Source organism: Tripterygium wilfordii, chromosome 23, assembly GCF_013401445.1.
Source record: "Tripterygium wilfordii isolate XIE 37 chromosome 23, ASM1340144v1, whole genome shotgun sequence".
Lineage (NCBI taxonomy): Eukaryota > Viridiplantae > Streptophyta > Magnoliopsida > Celastrales > Celastraceae > Tripterygium > Tripterygium wilfordii.
This window is the reverse complement of record NC_052254.1, coordinates 12,514,200-12,533,697: the sequence shown is the minus strand read 5'-3', so window position 1 is coordinate 12,533,697 and position 19,498 is coordinate 12,514,200. Positions and strand designations below refer to the sequence as shown.

General features: G+C 37.3%; 4 protein-coding genes across 4 annotated transcripts; 1 reads left to right on the top strand and 3 right to left on the bottom strand.

Annotated features, from left to right (window-relative positions):
- Positions 1-1,265: 1,265 nt before the first annotated feature.
- LOC119993368 (serine/threonine-protein kinase STY13-like) lies at positions 1,266-8,032 on the bottom strand. Its single transcript, XM_038840489.1, has 3 exons — positions 7,797-8,032; positions 5,795-6,811; positions 1,266-1,944 (listed from the first exon to the last, which is right to left on the bottom strand). The coding sequence occupies exons 2-3, from the start codon at positions 6,697-6,699 to the stop codon at positions 1,605-1,607; spliced, it is 1,245 nt and encodes a 414-aa protein (XP_038696417.1). The 5' UTR covers positions 6,700-6,811; positions 7,797-8,032; the 3' UTR covers positions 1,266-1,604.
- A 1,473-nt stretch (positions 8,033-9,505) lies between these two features.
- On the top strand, positions 9,506-10,958 carry LOC119992831 (high mobility group nucleosome-binding domain-containing protein 5-like). Its single transcript, XM_038839611.1, has 4 exons — positions 9,506-9,589; positions 9,674-9,817; positions 10,134-10,196; positions 10,416-10,958. Exons 1-4 carry the CDS (start codon positions 9,506-9,508, stop codon positions 10,956-10,958), a joined length of 834 nt encoding a protein of 277 aa, XP_038695539.1.
- Positions 10,959-12,660: 1,702 nt separating this feature from the next.
- Positions 12,661-13,563, bottom strand: LOC119992830. Its single transcript, XM_038839610.1, has one exon. The coding sequence runs from the start codon at positions 13,561-13,563 to the stop codon at positions 12,661-12,663; it is 903 nt and encodes a 300-aa protein (XP_038695538.1).
- A 40-nt stretch (positions 13,564-13,603) lies between these two features.
- LOC119992829 lies at positions 13,604-14,962 on the bottom strand. The gene has a single exon (XM_038839609.1). The coding sequence runs from the start codon at positions 14,960-14,962 to the stop codon at positions 13,604-13,606; it is 1,359 nt and encodes a 452-aa protein (XP_038695537.1).
- Positions 14,963-19,498: the final 4,536 nt, after the last annotated feature.

Sequence of the window (19,498 nt, the reverse complement as noted above, 5' to 3'; positions counted from 1 at the left end):
CAATGCAATTCATGACTTTGATAACGAAAGCCAAGCTAGAAACACTGCATTATCTGACAAGGCAATTAATGACTTTAATAATGCAAGACAAGCTGGAAATTCTCAGAATATCAAGCATACTATGGTTGACATGGTGAATAACGTATCTGGTTTTTCATGTTCCTACAATATCACTTTCAAGGGGCTCCATTGATATTAAAAAAAAGAGAGTCAGATGTCATAAAAGTTCTTGGATGATGCTTAGCATTGTGGAATTTCTCCAACTTTCAGTTTTGACTTCTTACATTGATCATCACTGGTTCTCTGCCGTGGTTGTTTGTTCATTCTTGTGGACAAGGAATTTTTCAAGGAGAGAGGAATTGATATGAACCTTAGTCTTTAGTTCTGTGAACTTGTATTAGTATCTGTTAAGTAATGCTGAGTTGGCAGTACTGTTAGTTAAACCACTGTTAGTTTAACTTGTTAAGTCGGTAGTCTTTGATTTATAAGCTTATATTAGCAATTTCTTTAGACAGTTTATGAATGAATGAAAGAAGAGTTTCCTTTCAGGTGTGTTTCTTTGTGTTGCCTCCTCTGTAAACCACCTTCTTCCTCCTTCGTCCATCACCATAACCATTCTTGTTAGGTCTAGGTTGAAAGGGGTTTATCAGGTTATTTCCACCACCACGCGGCCCAATGTTTCCCGACTACTCTCATCAACATTCAATGTTACCCTCCCTTCCATCGACTTGCACCAAACAACATAATATAAAGCTTTGATTTCCGGTTGAACAATAGGACCTTGTAACCTCCTCAAAATCTGCACATCCAAGTTTGTCAAACTACGTCTACATACCTTACCCGCAGAAACTGAAACCTCATTTATGAAAAATTGAACCAAGACCGGAAAATGTTTCTGATCGCATCAATGCATGCTCAGAACTCAGAAGTTCACTCCTCCAAAGTATAAAAAACACCAGCAACCGTAACAAGACATTACATTCCTTTCCTTTCCTTTTCCTCTACCTCTTCCTCTTTCTCTTCCTCAAGGAAGAATAATAGCTAATGTTATTATCAAAATAGCCAAAATGCAGGTATCATAGAAGTGCTCTTAATCATCTCCACAGGTATTCAAACAGCCGCTGAACAGCATAATGTTCTCGGTGCACTAACTGATAACAAATATGTATACTTACCCATAACAAATATGTACCGTTACCTAATTTTTGGGAACCAACTCGCTGACAGCAAAGCAGACTACAAAGGAAAACATGCATCAACAGCTCTGAATCCAATAGCACAAACCTGGATTTGTTATTGAAAGAAATGGGAACCATAGACACCATTGGACATTGGGATTTGTTAATGAAAGATATAGGAACTATAGACCCCATTGGATATTGGCAGGCCCCACCCATATATATAACACTACACTGGGATACATGTACAAATGCTCCTACTACCAGAACTATGACATGCAACGTTCAACAAGAAAATCCAGAAACCAGCAGTCTATGCAAACTTATAAGCAAATTTCTTACCATTTCAGTTCATACGTTTCACTTTTTCATTTATAACCTGATTTTTAAACTTGAAACATCTGTTTTTCAGTCTTCTATTCTTGATCAGTCGATCGTCATTGGTTGGGTCATGCAACACCTGAAGCGTGCCTTACGCACAGTTGTCTTTATCTCGTTTTCAGCTTCCTCTAGCATCTTCACGATCTCACTGAAGGGTGGACGGACCTCAGGATTGGTGTCCCAGCATCTGGTCATGATATTGCTCAGCACAGGGAGACAATCATTTGGAATAACTGGTCTTACACCCTTGTTCACGACAGCAAATGCTGCCTGCACTGCTGTCATGTTCTGAAAAGGAAGCAAGCCTGTGATGAGCTCCCAGAGTACAATTCCGAAGCTATAAACATCTACTTTGTGCGTGTAGGGCCTATGCTGGATCATCTCTCTGCAAAAGGGGCAACCCATAAAAAAATGATGATAATAATAATAATAAATCTGTTAAGGGTCTGAATGAAAAATCTCTTTTGTATGATTATACACAAATGATATCAGATGCAAGGATTTGAACACCTTATTGTGGTCACCAAAGGATGCTGATTAAACATAAAGATAAAGATATACAACAACGACGGAAGACAAATTTAAACAAAGATACAAATACATCAGCAAAACAACAAGAACACCAACACTAGTATGGTGAGACAGATGCCAACCAAATGGCTAGCCGCCGCCTCCAAAAGAAGGCGGTTCATCCCACCGATAATAAAATGGCATGGGAGCTCACAGAAGCATAGCAATTATATCGAGACAAGCCACCAAGTAAATTATCAAGAAATATCATGGTAGACAACCTTATGTGGAAGCATATGATGGCTTCCCAAAAAGAAAAACCATCATATGGAAGCAAAACAAAATAATTTAAATCCTCTAACGACAGCGAAATAAGAAGGAAGAAATCATCTACCTTCAACGAGAAAGCAAGAGAGATGTAGCATCAACTAACTGCGTTATGAGTCGTAACCTTACAACTCAAGCACATAATCATACAACATTTCAAATGTGCTATGCAATTAGCATACGTACTACTATGATTAGATATAAACAGCCCAATTGGTGTTAAAATAAAAAAACCAGTTGCCTTCATAACCTTATCAATGAGAGAATATTCTATTAACCTATTAAATCGGGTCCTAGTTGTAAAACATCATAGCTAAATGCAGCACAAGGCTCCCGCATTGAAGGTGCCCCCAGGGAAGGGCAAGATGTTAAGGAATTGAACAAATGACCTTAAGGTTGTGAAACAATTTTACCACTTGGCCAAGCGTTCACCAAAAACTATGCAAGTAAAGACTAAATTTATGTTACATGGGCTCCAAACCATCTGAAAGAATCTAAAAGTTTGTAATGCCGGCATTCCCCAAGAGTGGAGGACATGAGGATTAAAAGCAGGAAATATCTCAATCTAGAAAATTTGCACCACATAATCACTCCTAAGAGTTTAATATACTGATAATATGTAATTCAACTCAGTTTCATATAAACTTCACCAGAAATTTCCCACCACAAGACAACTCATGTAGATGGCTAACAATTAAGCATAGCATTAGCAAATGGGGAATACATTAACAACAGCATGGCAGCATTCTAGTTAGTAGTAAACACTAATTGTCATTATGAACAACTCAATGGTCTAAAAGTACTATTTGATCCTCCACACGTGCTCCATTTATTACTTGTATTGTACAAATTTTATCGTGTGAACAATTCATCATTTGCACATACACAAGGCATGTTCAATATCCTCTTTAAAATTACATACTTTAGCTCTCAAAAACTGTATTTTACAGGATCAAATTGAAAAATGCAGTATGATCTCTTACAGGGTTTCATTTGCACTTTCGCGTATCTACCCATTCGGATGGTTACCAGAGCCCAGCATGAAATGCTAACTCTCACATTTACACTGAACCTTCTAATTAAAACGATTTAAAAGGCGCTGAAAAAATTAGTCATGTTCCTTCCTTGAATATGGTTCCTCAATTTAAAGGAAATAAATATACATCTTAGATTATACCTCTAGCATAATTACAAAAATGAATCGGTTCATGTCCAAGCAGTAAATATATGGTATAACAAATGCTACAAGCAAGGATCTTTAAATGGTCTTTCTTTATGTCCACTTGATGTAAAACCTTTTTTTCCGAATGGAGAACACCGATGTAAAACCTTAATCTATTAATGAAACAATCTCGGCTCATGAAGAAAATGAATCATCAAATCGCCAAAGCAAGAACCATGGCACAGGAAGTTCAATTGACTGACACTAAGACTAGAATCTGATACACAAGATATGTAGTTCACGACAAAACTATTGGTACACCCATGCTTTTTGCCAATGGTCCAATCAGAGAAATATTGGAAATTATTGTATCGAGTTTCTTCTAGCATTCTATATAATAGATAAATTGTCTGCTACTTGATACAAAACAAAATCTAAAATGAATGACAAATCGTCATCATACAATTAAAACACAACAAACACATTACTTTCAATAATTGACATACAAATAATTACATTAAAAACCCAATTGTAGAAGCTCTTTAACTTCACCGATAAATTAATAACAGCATCTTACGTAACAAAAGTGACAGAGAAGCCCAAACCAAGCGGCAAGCAATGTAACAACACGTGCAATAAATGCAGGCATATTACAGCTGCCTAAACTATCATCCTCCTTTTTAATGCAAAAGAGATTTTCTTGAAGAAAAAGCACCAAGTAAGCTAAGGAGCCAATGGTCTCCTGAAAACTAGTACACGTAATTGACATCCAGAACTTAACAGACCAACTATCCCTAAACCGCTTAAGGATCGTATCATATATAGATTCCTATATAAGTTCTACATTGATTAATCATGTTCTCAGAATAGTCATAAGCAGTGATTTATTAAGGCTCTGGATGCATGTTAATGCCCCTACTATTGTAATTCAAACTTCAAAGTAACATCATGCTCAAAGCTTAAAGATGGAGTTATTTGTTGAGCCATCAGCACATAGAACGTTAGGGAGAAGCCCTCAAAATCTTAAATGACATGAATCTAAGCACAATAGTCTTTTATTAGAACGGTGATAATATTTCCCTGCATCACATTTTAGAGTAGATGGCACTCCATCTTGTATAGATTCCAGAGTGTATAAAAACATAAGTGATGTCTCCCAAGAAGCTTATCAAATGAACAAAAACTTCATTTGAGTTGCTTGGAAGAGAATAGCATGGCTGAAGAGGGGAAATGGCACATACCGAAAAGGGACATCTTGGGAAGATTCTCCAGCAAAGCATATTTCAAGACGATTCCCAAAAGTTACAAACATAGCAGAAAAAGCATCTCCACAGCACTTGCAGGTGACATTAACATATGAAGCTATCATTCACCACAGCAGTCCCCGACTAAATAAAGTTCTTATCATTGACATGTTCAACAGAGTTGCAAACATAACATCAACACTTAACATTTTTTGAATGCAGAATCAACGTTTAAAGTGCTGAGAATGCATCATGTGATGCATCTCTAACAGACTAGTCAATGACATCAATCTGTCATATGAATGTCCAACAAGTGTAAAACAAACATCGACTCAAATGAAGAATTTAAGAGTTTAGTTAATAACGAAATCCTTTGAATAAGCCAAAAGAAAAGGACTTGTCGACTTAAGAGGCAATTCACTAGACACCAATGAGAAGGAAATGATCCAAAACAGCCGATAATTTTACACGGACAACATTTAAGTCCCATCAATACATGAAGAACTAATGCATGACCTTTTTTTTTTTATCTGTGACATAAATTTTGATTGGATGTGAAGTACAAAGAAAATACAAGTCTTGATACCATGACAAGCTTATTTCTCCAGAAAGTTGTTGACAAGAAAATTATAGAAGAATTCAAGCTCCCACACAATCAAAAGAGAAGCTGGCAATGAAGAAATTCATCCAGGGGACAGCTCACAGCTAAAAAAATTTACAGATACCAGCAAATATTTTGGCATTCAACTGCATGACTCCATATGAATGTGGTTGTCAAACAAGGAAACAAGGACACTGTTTACCTAATAACTAAGCACATATTCAGAATCATCTTAAATTACCTGGAAGCATCCATACTGCATTAGTTATAGATACAGAATCATGGACAAGTACTGTGAATCAAGCATTTAAAGGAATTAAGAGAAACATCAGTACAGAAGCCTGAACACCAACCATAAAGAGATACAGGTATATGGGATTTAAAGACTTACGGAGCCATCCACCGGTATGTCCCTGTTTCTGGTGTCATCCCCTCAGTCTGCACCTCGATCCGTGCAACACCAAAATCAGCGATCTTGATAGATTTATCAGCAGAGATAAGAAGGTTATCCGACTTCAAATCCCTGTGTATAAATCCAAGGTGGTGCACATAAGCCATTCCCCTGGCGACATCCAGTGCCTGCTGCACTGCCAATTTCAATGGCACAGCACGGTTCTGCCTCCTAGTTAGAAACTGTCGAACTGAGCCTCCCTTCGCATACTCAGTCACAATGCACCAGACCATTGGCTTACGACAGGCGCCAATAAACCGGACTATATTAGGATGCTTTAGTGTTGCAAGCATTGTCACCTCCTGCTGAAACTGCTGCTCCATCACCTGTGCCTTCTCTGGGCTATTCTCCGGCTTTTCCAATATCTTAATTGCAACATCCTCCCCATTATATGTCCCCCTATATAACTTCCCAAAAGCACCTTGCGCAAAAGCTGCCCCCATATTTAGTTTTCTTAAATCGATTGTCCATTCCTCATAATTGGCCAATCCTTCAGTTGGGTACCTGCCATCCATCAAAGCTCGAGCTAATGCATCATCATTAAGCGCGTGGCCAACCTTTCCTGGACGAAACACACTCTGCCCAACTGAAACACTGTAGTTGTGATGATTCACAGGCTTTAAACCAGGGTGGCTTAAAATATGGGTTAGAGAATCATTGGAGCCCACACTACTGTTATCTACTGACATAGAGACAGACCCTCCAGCATTACTTGTTTGTAAGCTGTCAATGGACATATTCGTGCCCTCACTGAGTTTTTTATAAAATCCTTGTGTGAAATCGTAGTAATTGTTATCATGGATGTTGTTTCCTCTTATAAGACCAGTAAACTTTGGCGCCTCCATTTTCCAAATCACAAAGAGAGCAAGACTTAGCAGAAATAAAATGAGAATTTAAAAATATCTTATCCCAAAATCCTCTCACTCATTTGAAGGTGCAATTACTTCAGCATGCCCACTGTACAAAAACAACAAATGCAAAAGACTGTTATAATATAATCTGAAAACAAGCAGTAAGAAACAGTCAATCTAGCTTCATTAGATGCAATGAGTGTTTTCCCTAAAATAATTTATTCAGCAAGTTCTTAACAATAACATGGCATTAAAAAAAAAAACACTTTTTCTCCAATTCTCCTGGCCTGTCAACCAAAAGAAACGCTTGGAACCGATTTTTTTTTAAATAAAGAAATAACAAAAGAACATAATAATTTCTTATCCCAGTTTGATACACATCTGAAGAAGAACAATAAGAAACAATTGGTTTTGAAACATCTTTGTGCATTTATAGAAGTACGACATCTCCCTATCACTGTCTCTCAAGTCTCAACTTCTCAAGAAATCTTACACAGCAGTTGCATAATAACTGTGGCAAGGGCATTTACAACACCAACATCTTCTTGCTTTACGACGAAGTTGGGTTCTCCTTACATCACCAATAATCTCCTCCGCAGCCACGAAAATAAAGAAATACTCTAAGAGCCAACTTACAAGTTTCTAGTGCTCTTTTGTAATTTTTGCCACCTGCTGACTCTGTTTTCCTTTCTTCCGTGAACCTAAATCCTACACGTACAAGTTTCATTCATCGCAATGCTCTTATTGCCACACACCTAGAGCTGCGTTTCTTTTACAGCATCAGAAGACTACAAAACTTAGACTAATTCAAAAATGTAAACAAAAATTCGGTTCAGAAATTTCACAATCTCAACTCACCCATCTTCTATTATATGTGAATACAATAGTAAAATTTGTAAATAAAACGCCAACAAATAGTAGAAATTAAGAAAAGGCAATAATCAGTGATTGAGACCTTCCACAAACTCACAATCCAAAGCGCACCGCAAGTCAACACCATCCACACCCCACCCAAACCAGCACAAATAATAAAATCTATCAAGCCAACTCACAAGCATGCAGACAGTGTTAGAGAATGAAAATGGTCTTACCTGATGGAAATCAAAGAAACGTACGCAAACCCGTCGCCGGCGCTCGTAGCGGCGCGATCATAGGAAGATAGACGGAGATCTCTGGGCACTGTGCGACAAAGGAGATCTGAGAGAAAATAGGCATAAGGAAACACCGAGAAATCGTCTATTGCGACGATCTATAACCGCGTCGCCGTGAAGAGAGCGAGGTTAAGAAGAAAGGGTTTTTTGGAAAAGTAACCCCAACCAAAACAAATTTGAAAATCTAACCAATTTTTTTAAAAACATGAAATCTAACACTTTTTACAAAGGAATGGACACAAATAGCCTGAAGACATTGAAACGATATCGTTTTGGTTCAAAGGCTAGCCTTCACTTCCCACGACATCCTCCACCTTCTTCTTTCTTCTTTCACGTTCTTTTTTGACGATTTCCGATAGTTTCCATTGTCGCATATACTGTTATATATGATTTCTGCCACATTCGACCTGGTATAGCATGGGTATGTATTATTTAATGTTGTATTTGTGGTTCGTTCGAGTAAACAATGCTCACGGTTTGTGTTTTTGATTTTAGTAGTGTTGGGTGCTTAGGGTTTTAGTTTTTCCCACCATAGGGTTTCCATTTTTCATTAGCGTTTAAGGGTTTAGGGTTTGAGTATGTTGTTAGTGGATTTGGGTATTATAGGTTGGTGTTCGAGTTTTATGGGTTGATGTTCGAGTATTATGGGGTTGATGTTCAAGTTTTATGAGTTGACTGTTTGGGTCAATAGATTATCCTGTTTGAGGATTTGAGTTTGACTGTTTTGTTCGAGTGAATACGTATGCTTGTCCCAGTAGTTGATTTCTTTTGTTCGAATATTTGATTTTGACTGTTCGAGTGATAAGTATGCTTGTTCGAGTATTTGAGTTTGACTGTTCGAGTCAATACGTAAGCTTGTTCGAGTATTAGATTTCGTCTGTTCGAGTAAATATGGTTGCCTGTTCGCGTATTTGAGTTTGATTGTTCGAGTAAATATGGTTTGTTGTTCGAGTAAATATGTTTGCCTGTTCGAGTATTATTAATTTTGCGTTTTAATTAATTGTCTCATGCAGACTATCTGATAAGTGAGGAGCAACATTTCCCCGCTCGGGTAATCACATTTTCAAACATATCAGTTGTTACCATTGAAGTTGAATGAGGAGCAACTTGAGGTTTTTAGGCAATCATGCTTAGGGATGATGCTGGATGTACATGACATCAGTTGTTCTTCACAACTGATACACCAGCTTCTACTACGTCAAATTGTTTCTCCCCAGACTGATTTTGGAGAAAGATTACATTTCAATATTGGTGGAAAGAAGTGCACATTTGATATTGAAGATTTTACGATTATCACCGGACTATCATGTACAGAATCTGTGCCCGATGTGTCAAGTCTGGTTGATACATCTGTTAATAGGCTAAAATCCCTTTATTTTGAAGAAAAATATGGAAAGGGCAAGGGTAAGGGGAAGACAACCAATGTAAGCAGAGCTGAGCTGGAAGAGGCATTCGATAAATGTGATAATGCTCATGATGCTTTGAAGTTAGCATTGGTGTATTTTGTTGAGTCTGTATTGATGCCTAGGGAGAGAAGAAATGCCATTAATCTTCAGTGGCTCCAACTTGTGGATGATTTGGATGCTTTCAACCAATATCCATAGGGCAGCGTTTGCTACCAACATACTGCTAGCTCTCTCGCATCTGCCATGGTTGAAAGGGTTGAAAAATACTTGAGTAAGGGTAAGTCAAAGGAGACATACAGTCTTTATGGAATGCCAATAGTACTCCAGGTAAAAAAAAATAGATCATTCTATTTGTGTTCTCTTTATTATTTATTGTAATAATAGTTTACCATTTTATTTGATTATTTACAGATTTGGGCGTATGAAATTGTACCCATTATAGCCCAGAGGTATGCCACCAAATGTGGCGAAACACAACCCAGAATACTCAAGTACTCATGGAATCAAACCCCTACTTCAGATGACATCGTGTCAGATGTATTTGAACTGATAAAGGTTAGTGAAGTTAAAACGTTTAATATTATATGTTGTTCGGGTAGTTTTAGTCTTATGTTCGAGTATTTGTAGTTAATCTGTTAGAGTATTTGTAGTAATATGTTCGAGTAGTTTTAGTTTTATGTTCGAGTATTTGTATTTAGTGTTCGAGTATTTGTAGTAAATGTTCGAGTATTTGTAGAAAATTTGTTCGAGTATTTGTAGTAACATGTTCGAGTATTTGTAGTAACATGTTCGAGTAGTTGTAGTTTGACGTTCGAGTATTTGTATTTTGGTGTTCCAATTTCACTCATCACTTTGTTTTTAACGCCAACAGATTGAGGTTCATGATGCTCTAATGCCAATAGAGGTTGAGCTAGAGAAGGATTATGTTAGGGCGGTAATGAAGAGAATTAAGAAAAGAGAAATTAAAAGAAGCAGAGATAAGTCTGAAGAAGATGAAGAAGAGAAACAGAGAAAAGAGAGAAGAACTAAGAGAAGGAGGGATTACAATGTTAATGTTGAAGAAAAAATAAGAAAAGAGAAAAGAACAAAGAGAAGGAATGATCACATTGAACATGCACATGTACATAAACCTGGAGGGAATTTGATATTGAAGGTCAAGTTTGATGCCATAGAGCAGAAGTTGGCAGAGCATGCTGCTCAACTTTTGGACATGAAAAAGGAAATTGCTGAAAGCATTGCTGGTTTTTTGGAGACTACCAATGCAATTTACGAAGGTGTGGCAGTGTTAAATGCAAATTGGGAGAAAAAAGAGGATAAGGATGGAAATCAGGATGAGGATGAAAATGATGATCAGCCTGATGAGGATGATAAGGAGATTGAGGATGAAAAGGATGATGATGAAAAGGATGATGAGGGAAAGGATGATGAGGATAAAAAAGAGGATCAGGAGGGAAAGCATGATGCTAATGAAAAGGAGGATCAGGCAGGAAAGGAGGATCGGGATGGAAAGGATTATCAGAAGGGAAAGGGTGATGAGGAGGATAATGAGGGAAAGACAGTTTCCCCTGTTAGACATGACGATGATGTTGAGGATGCGGAGGTAGTTGCTCGATTGATGGATCTCACAGAACAAGTGTTTGAACAGCCAATGACAGACAAAAGTTCAATTGGAGTTGAAGAGATTCCAAAATCTTAAGAGACAAGTATCAACCAAAATCTTGATGGTCCTTGGCCAATCAATTTAAAGAGGTCGTATTCGACTATTTGGAGACAAGGATTGGAAGCATTGGTAAGAAACAGGGCAGAGGATACATGTTATTTGGTGGTTGGTGGAACGAAGATGTACAAAAGTTGGTTTATCAACGCCATGACAGAGGATTACTGGTTGACAGACCAGGTAACATATATATAACCATATTAAATAAAAAATTTATTCCTAATAGTTACTTATAGTTATCTTTTATTTTGTCGCATATGGACGTGGCAATGTACCTCCTCATGAAGAGGATCAAGCAATACCTTGTCATATTCAATAAGAAGGTTGTGCTGTTGGACACTATATTCACTATAAGTATTTATAGGTGTATTCGAGTATGTTAGTTAGATGTTCGAGTAGTTGAATTTGATGGCCAAGTATTTTTAGTTACATGTTCGAGTATTTTAGTTCACATGTTCGAGTAATTTAATTATTTAATGATCGAATATTTTAGTTCACATGTTCTAGTATTAATTATTTAATGATCGAGTATTTAAGTAACATGTTCGAGTATTTTAGAAAAAATAATATAGTACATTTTATAGGTATCAATTGAATCCCACTTTAATGAGTTCATTAAAGATCTTCATAATGTTGGAGAATGGGACAAATATGAAGTCTTTGAGCACTATATTTCTGGAAAAAACCCTGAAAGGTCCATACCATTGAATGGTGTAGATTACATTTACTTTCCCATGATTTGGAGAAATATCCATTGGGTTGCAATTGAGGTAGAAGTTGCCAACAAATGGATCAATGTATATGATCCCAAAATTTCAATCACCAGCAAGGAGGATTGCAATAATCATATGAAACCCTTAAAGACTATGTTGCCCTACATCCTTCGCTTGGGTGGGATTGATGCAGGATTCGCCCCATGGCCTGTTCATAGATTGTAAGATGTTCCTCAACAAGAGACCGGGTAAATGTTTCCAGTGTCAGATAAATTTTTTATGGTAGTTAACTTTTATATATATTTTTTTAACATATATGCTATCTTATTTTTTATAGGGAAGATTGTGGGATGTTCACAATAAAATTTATAGAGGTATTCAGTGCGGGAATGCCAATAAAACTTATTAAGCAGAAAGACATGATGTTTTACAGGAGGAAATTCGCAATTGAGTCATACGGACAACATTTTTAACATATTTTTGTAAATACTTATTTTTCTTCTATTAAATTGTATATAACTCTGTGTAATACAAATATTTGTTCGAGTAATATAAGGTATATTTGTTCAAGTAATTACCTTATTTGATCGAGTAATATAATATAAGCATGTTCGAGTAACCGATTATATGATCGAGTAATTGGTGTGTTGATTTGAGTAAATGACTATATGTTGTTCGAGTATTTGTTGAGTCTATTCGAGTAATTCGTGTCACAATTTCGAGTAATTGGTGTGTATGTTCGAGTAATTGGTGGTTTAATAACCTGTGACTGTTCGAGTAATACATTTAACTGTTCGATTAATACAACACAACGAAGGTTCAACACTAAATTTATAAAAACTCATAACATTAATGATTTAATATGCAAACCATGTTATACATCTAGGATGTTGGGTTCAATGCGATTGGCTCTTTGCATGTTTGACGATTATGACCTCGCTATCGACACCTGGAACATATCCTAACTGCTACAGTTTCACCAGATGATGGGATCCTTCGTTGCCTTGGCCTCCCCCTTGACGTCTAGTCGCCGGCGGGAGCAATACGTTGTCCTCGCTAACGAACTGTTGATCCTCAATAGTTACTGCGTATATAGGTTCAGCGTAAGCTAAAATTATGGCCTCGTTTGTATAGTATGGAGCACACATCGAATTAAAAGATATGTTCCGAACTCGACATGCAGCCAATGCGTGTACACATGGAAGTTGGTCAAGATCAAACACCCGGCATGAACAGGTCTTGTTTTGCAGATCGACTTGTCCATCTTGATCACCATCTCGTACATAGTACTCACTATGGCTTATTAGTCGCTGCAACCTATTGCTTCTCTTTCTAACTTCCTTGTCACACTCGAAACATAGGTAAGACGTGACAGATGCTGCGGTATTACGATGATCACTGAACCATTCCTGAAGTTTGGCACGCAATTGTTCAATTAGCATTGTAATCAGCAAACTTCGAGCATCTCGTAGTATAGCATTCAAGCACTTCGCAATATTCGTCGTCATGATACTATATCTCTTACCAGAAGACAGTGCTCTAGACCACCTATGGAAACCAGCTTCAACTAAATAAGCGTAAGGTCTACCTCCGTCGACATTACACAACTGATTCATTAAATGCTCGAACTCAGATATTCGATATACCTTAGCAGCTTTAAGATATATAGGGATGATAGATTCGTTGAACCCTTTCGTCTTCATGTTCTGTTGGATATGGACGATACATGCACCATGAAATGAACCAGGCAGTACAAGTGAAACTGCCTTATCAACGCTAGGATTTCTGTCTGAAATTATACATAACCGTGAGAAGTCTTCAATTGCAATGGCATCCCGTAATTTTTCAAAAAAACCATTGCCAAGATGCATTATTCTCAGAATCGGCAATGCCAAAAGCAACCGGATAAATTTACTCATTTTCGTCCAAAGCAGTTGCCACAAAAAGTGTACCCAAATACTTACCCTTAAGATGGGTGCCATCAAAGACGATAACAGGGCGCATAGAGCTCTGAAATCCACGTAAGCTTGCACCAATAGCCATGAAAAAATACTTCAATATATTTTCATCATCAGACTCAATATGAGTAGTTGTACTAGGGTTATTAATCTCCAATACAGCACAATAATGAGGTAAGTAAGCAAATGATTCTTCCGGTGAACCACGAAGAGAATCAAGAGCACATTCTTTAGCCCTCCATGCCTTATCATAGGTAATATTAACTTCATATTCTCTTCTCATATCCTGTATTATGTCCTTTGGTCGGTAAACACGCCCAACACCTTCATATTTGGCCTTGATGCAATCACCAATCACCCTCCCTGATGCTTGCTTGTGCCCATGATTCACAAATTCCAACGAACATGTGTGAGTATCATTGAATTTTTTCACAAGAAAAAGTTCAGTTTCTTTTAGCTTTATCCCTCTCATACGCCACTGACATCCAGTTGCAACACACTCGACCATAAGCAATGACTTTGTCGACCTAGCCACCCGGAATTGAAAGTTCTTCTTAATAGCATAGAGGGATATATGCTTATGTAACTCTTTCTTGTTTGTAAAAATCACCCCCACGTCAAACGTCTCGGATGATTCGCTGTTGAGGTCAATAGTATTGCTTCCATTATATTGCCCAACCTGAATGTTCTCACCCGTCTGCATATTGGGATGATTAACTGCAGCAACATCATCAACAACATAATTAAAAGTGCGTGGGGGTATTTCATCACCTGCATCGACACCATATAATGGAATGTCATCATCGTACTCATCATTAATATTATCTTCTCGACCCTGGCCATCTATAACATCATCAAAATCTTCTTCGAATTGGCTTAAACAAGGAAAATCATCAATCCAATTTCTGGCACGTCCAACAAAAGGTTGAGTTTTAGGAACATAACTTGCATCTTGTGAATGAAACTGTTGATGCTCTTTTGGTCTGACTGTTATACATAGTGGGGTACCCGATTTTCGTGAAGCGTCAGGTCGCCGTGCATCATCGTTCTGCCTTATGAAGAATTGCAAGTCATCATTATTGCTAACAACCAACGGTTCCATATGGAAATGTGTGTTATATACAAATTTCATGACCAACTCATTCGAAGTTCGATCAATTCCCATAATCTTGTATATCTTCTCCAAAAAATCCTCATAGGAAATTGACTCATTCACTACAACACCTTTCCCAGTACCACCAATGAATTTGTAAATTCCTCCTGAAAATTCACAATCTCCGTCGTATATAACAACAATGTCAACCACACCCATTCCTGTAAAAGAAAATTGTAAGAACTTGACATTAATCGAACATATATAATCAAACACTCGAACATATATCACAAAATACTCGAACATATGACATCAAACACTCGAACAGATATCACAAAATACGCGAACATATGACATCAAACACTCGAACATATGGCATCAAACACTCGAACATGTATAATAGAATACTCGAACAGATATCATCAAACACTCGAACAGATATCATCAAACACTCGAACATCTAGTAACAATTACACGAACAGATGAAATCAATTAATCGAACAAAAATAATCAAAACTCGAACATATATAATAGAATACTCGAACAATTATCATCAAATACTCGAACAGACCTCATCAAACACTCGAACAGATATCATAAACACTGGAACAGATATCCTAAAATACTCGAACATATATAATCAACAACTCGAAAACATATATTTAAATACTCTTATCTGGATAAAAGTGATTACCCTTATCTTTAATGGTTATTAGTTGAACCTTTTCCGATTTTCAATGTTTATCTTTTCAAAACGCTTGGGAGACCTTTTAATGTTTAATATTTATTATGACGTTTCGATTTCTGAGAAGAATTAAATACAGTGGAGTTAATACTTACGATTATTCCTATATATATAGCACAATCTATGGGAAAGATAAAGATAAAAGTTGAAGAAAAATCTCCTTTTTCTATAATATGGCATCCTCTCGAAGCTATGTGAAGACCTTGAAGAAGGAACTAGACGAGGCATATGAAGACCTTGAAGATCACGAAGCTAAGATTACAGAGCTTACTAAAGCTCTACAATCTGCTGGGAGTTCATTGTCCCAGCTCCATGAGCTAGCTGAGAAGCGAGCCATGGAGCAGGACACCCATACACTCCAGAACTCCCTCCTTGATCTATCTGTTCTGATCAATAAGATTTTAGATAAAATAAGTGAAAATTTGAATATATGGAGTTAGATTGTAAAATAAATTTTATCAATAAAATTTGTATTTCCGGTACATTATTTGAATCAGTTAATATCTGTTGTAATATTTACAATTACACGAATACTCGAACATATCTAAACAAATACTCGAACAGATATCAGTAACAACTCGAACATATATCACATAATACTCGAACTGATATCAGTAAAAACTCGAACATATATCACATAATACTCGAACAGATATCAAAAGATACTCGAACATAATTAATCAAATACTCGAACATCTATCACATAATACTCGAACATATATCAGTACAAGCTCGAACATATCACATAATAGTCGAACATATATCAGTACAAACTCGAACATATATAACATATTACTCGAACATATATTCGAATCATTTAAGTTCAAATTTAATTCCAAGAATTTTAAGTGCGAGGAGTAACCGTTTAGCTTCTCCACGTTCTTTGCAAATAACTACCCACTTATTTGAACGTTGTTCCTTCATCTTTAAATAGGAGATAGGAAGAAACATTAAGGTCATCCTTTATCCTCTTCAAAGATCAAAGATCACCCTTCTCGAACTAAAATGAGTTCTTCTTATCCAACTCCTGCAAAGAGAGCAATAAATGAGGAGGAAAACCCCATTCCTCCGAAGAGAGCAAAGAATGAAGACCCGTCTTCTTCAAAGAAGACAGGGATCCAAGAGAAAGGTTCCACTTCCACTAACAACGAGGAACCTGAAGACCCTATCGTCGAGATATTCACTGTATCTGAGGAGTTATATAGAGAAAACCCTCAGAACTCCATTGAAGGGTTGAAATAACTACTGAAGGAAGCTGAAAGGAACCTTCAGAATGAATATGAACGTAACCAGTCCTACACAGACGTGCTCCGTTCAGCGAGGGATGCATTGATCAGCATTCGTGACAATGCGTGGGGTCACTCTCGAGGCCAAAATGTTTATCGACTACAAGAGTCCCTTTTGGACCTTGCAGCCCATGTTGGAACTGCAATTAATGCCATAAATGATGTAATCCGTACATGGGCACGTTAGTGTTTATTTCATTTCATGTCAATTTTTATCAAATATTTCCTTTATCATTCTATGAAGTAAAAAATACTCGAACATATATAGGAAAACACTCGAACAGATCTCCAAAAATACTCGAACTGATATTAAAAATTACTCGAACAGTCATCAACAAATACTCGAACATCAATAAACAAAAACTCGAACAACTATCAACAAATACTCGAACATATATCAACAAGTACTCGAACCTATATCAACCAATACTCGAACCTATATCAACAAATACTCGATCAACCATAAAAAACTACTCGAACAGCTATCAAACATACTCGAGCATATAGGATCAAATACTCGAACAAGAACATAAACAAAATCAACTGAATATGGTGTGTCTACGATTCAATGCAAGGTAAGAGTGTTCTAACGAAGCCTATATACCAGGCGAATCTAATAAGCACTCACTTCGGGTTATAATGTCGATAGAGAGCAAGAATGACGATAGTGATGGGAACGCCGATAATGGTGAAGAATGCCCAAGCTATAATGAAAGGCAGTTTGACCAGACCTCGTGAAGAAACAACTGCAAACTTGGTGTGTCAAAGAAACACCTGTAAATGTCAGGAATGGAGTTTTCATAAATCGGGTTTTGAATTTTGTCGATGGGTTACGGATATATCTATGTAAGGTGGTATGTGAGGGGCATTGATGTGTATTGTGGTAAGTGATAAGGGTATTTGAGTCAGAAAAAAGCAAAAAAGTGTTAGATTTCATGTTTTTTAAAAAGTGGGCTAGTTTTCCAAATATGTTATTGAAAGGTGCTACTTTTCCAAAAAACCCAAGAAGAAAGTGATAGAGGCGACAAAGTCTATGGTCGAAGAGTAATGATAAGCTTGTTTGCACCCCAGAGTTCACCCCACTCTAAAGAGACCTCATTATTTATTGAGAATATCCCACTCTAAACAAATCACAGTTAAAAACATAACAATTATGAATTCATAGTGTGATGGATGGTGTCTATAAGGCCCGGGAATGAATTCACCGCTGTATGACTGACCGGCGATTACTAGCGATTTCAACTTCATGCAGGCGAGTTGCAGTCTACAATCCAAACTAAGGACGGGTTTTTGGAGTTAGCTCACCCTCGTGCGATCCCGACCCTTTGTCCTATCCATTGTAGCACGTGTATCGCCCAGGGTCACCCCATTTTGTGTTTTTTTTTAAAATTTTGCAAACTGCACTCATGCACAACAATCTTCTCTTTCACTTACAATCCTTCAATCTTCTCCTTCCCTTACCATTTGCTTCTCTCTTGTTACCTAATACTCTTGCTTAGAAGTCTTCGAATTCATGCATAACAAACCCATTTGAAGTGCCAAAGCCAAATCCCACGTGGAATCTATGGATGGGGATAGGGATGGGGATGCTCATGCCAAATTACGTAGGGGACACATTAGAATTGGCCTTGTCGTACTTTAGAATTGACCTTTCCGTTGTTGTAGGGGAGACAGTGAAGAAGGCAACATGATCAAATCCAGATATCAAACCATTCCAAGAAACGATATTCCTCTCCGGCATTTTATCGAACAGATTCCAAGCTTTATTTGGCTAGTTCATTGAAGACTTTTCTCTCCAGCATTTTATCGAACAGATACCGTAACAATAAACGGTAGTACTAACCTGTTGGCACCATTTGACAAGAACATTGAGCCTGAGCATGCGTTGTTGGGTCTTAACAAGGTACTTAAGAAGGTTAATCTTTTTCTCCCAATCAGGCTACTCCCTGGACTTGGATTTCTCAACCAGCTCCTTCAGTGACAAACGATTCCTCTGCCGCATGACTAGCCAGTGTCGAGAACCCCACCATTTGTTGCCCTAACTCGGCCATTGCCGTAACTCAATCAGACTGCGTAGTGAAACCCAAAACAAACGACGAATACTACTAAAATCGATTGGCGAACGTTTCTGGAGAAAGGCAGAACAAACCGACAGTGTTGGAGGCGGATATCCATAGATTGAAAATCATGGAAATTAGGGTTTGAAGGAGGTAGAGGAACATTTGAGGAGGGAATGGAAGGAGAAAGAGAATGTGGAGGGAAATGGTAGGGTCAGGAGGGAGTGTGTATAGATGAGGGTTTTTTTTTATGTTTTTTAGGATGTATTTAGAGAAAGTTGGGATACAAATAAGATTCATCTAGACTAATAGAGACAGAAAAAGATAGGAAAAACAAAATTGTAATAAAAATATTTAATATTTTTTCTTTTCATTGTATTGTAAAACATGGTGTGTGTAACTGTCTATACCAGGTATTCATAAGAGTTCAGGAGTATTGTCGTTGTGTGCTTGTACGAATTTTTTACATAATGAAATTTTCACTGGTTATCTTTTGACAACGACCGTGGTTTTCTCTCCAGATTTGGAATTTCCACATAAATTGTTTATGTTGTGATTGTATTATTTTTCTCAAGTTCAATTTCTTTTTTGTTCTTCATATTATCGAAGGAGGATCTTGGGGTCATTTCCCAACAAAATTAAGTGTAAGAAAGTAAAAATTAAGTGC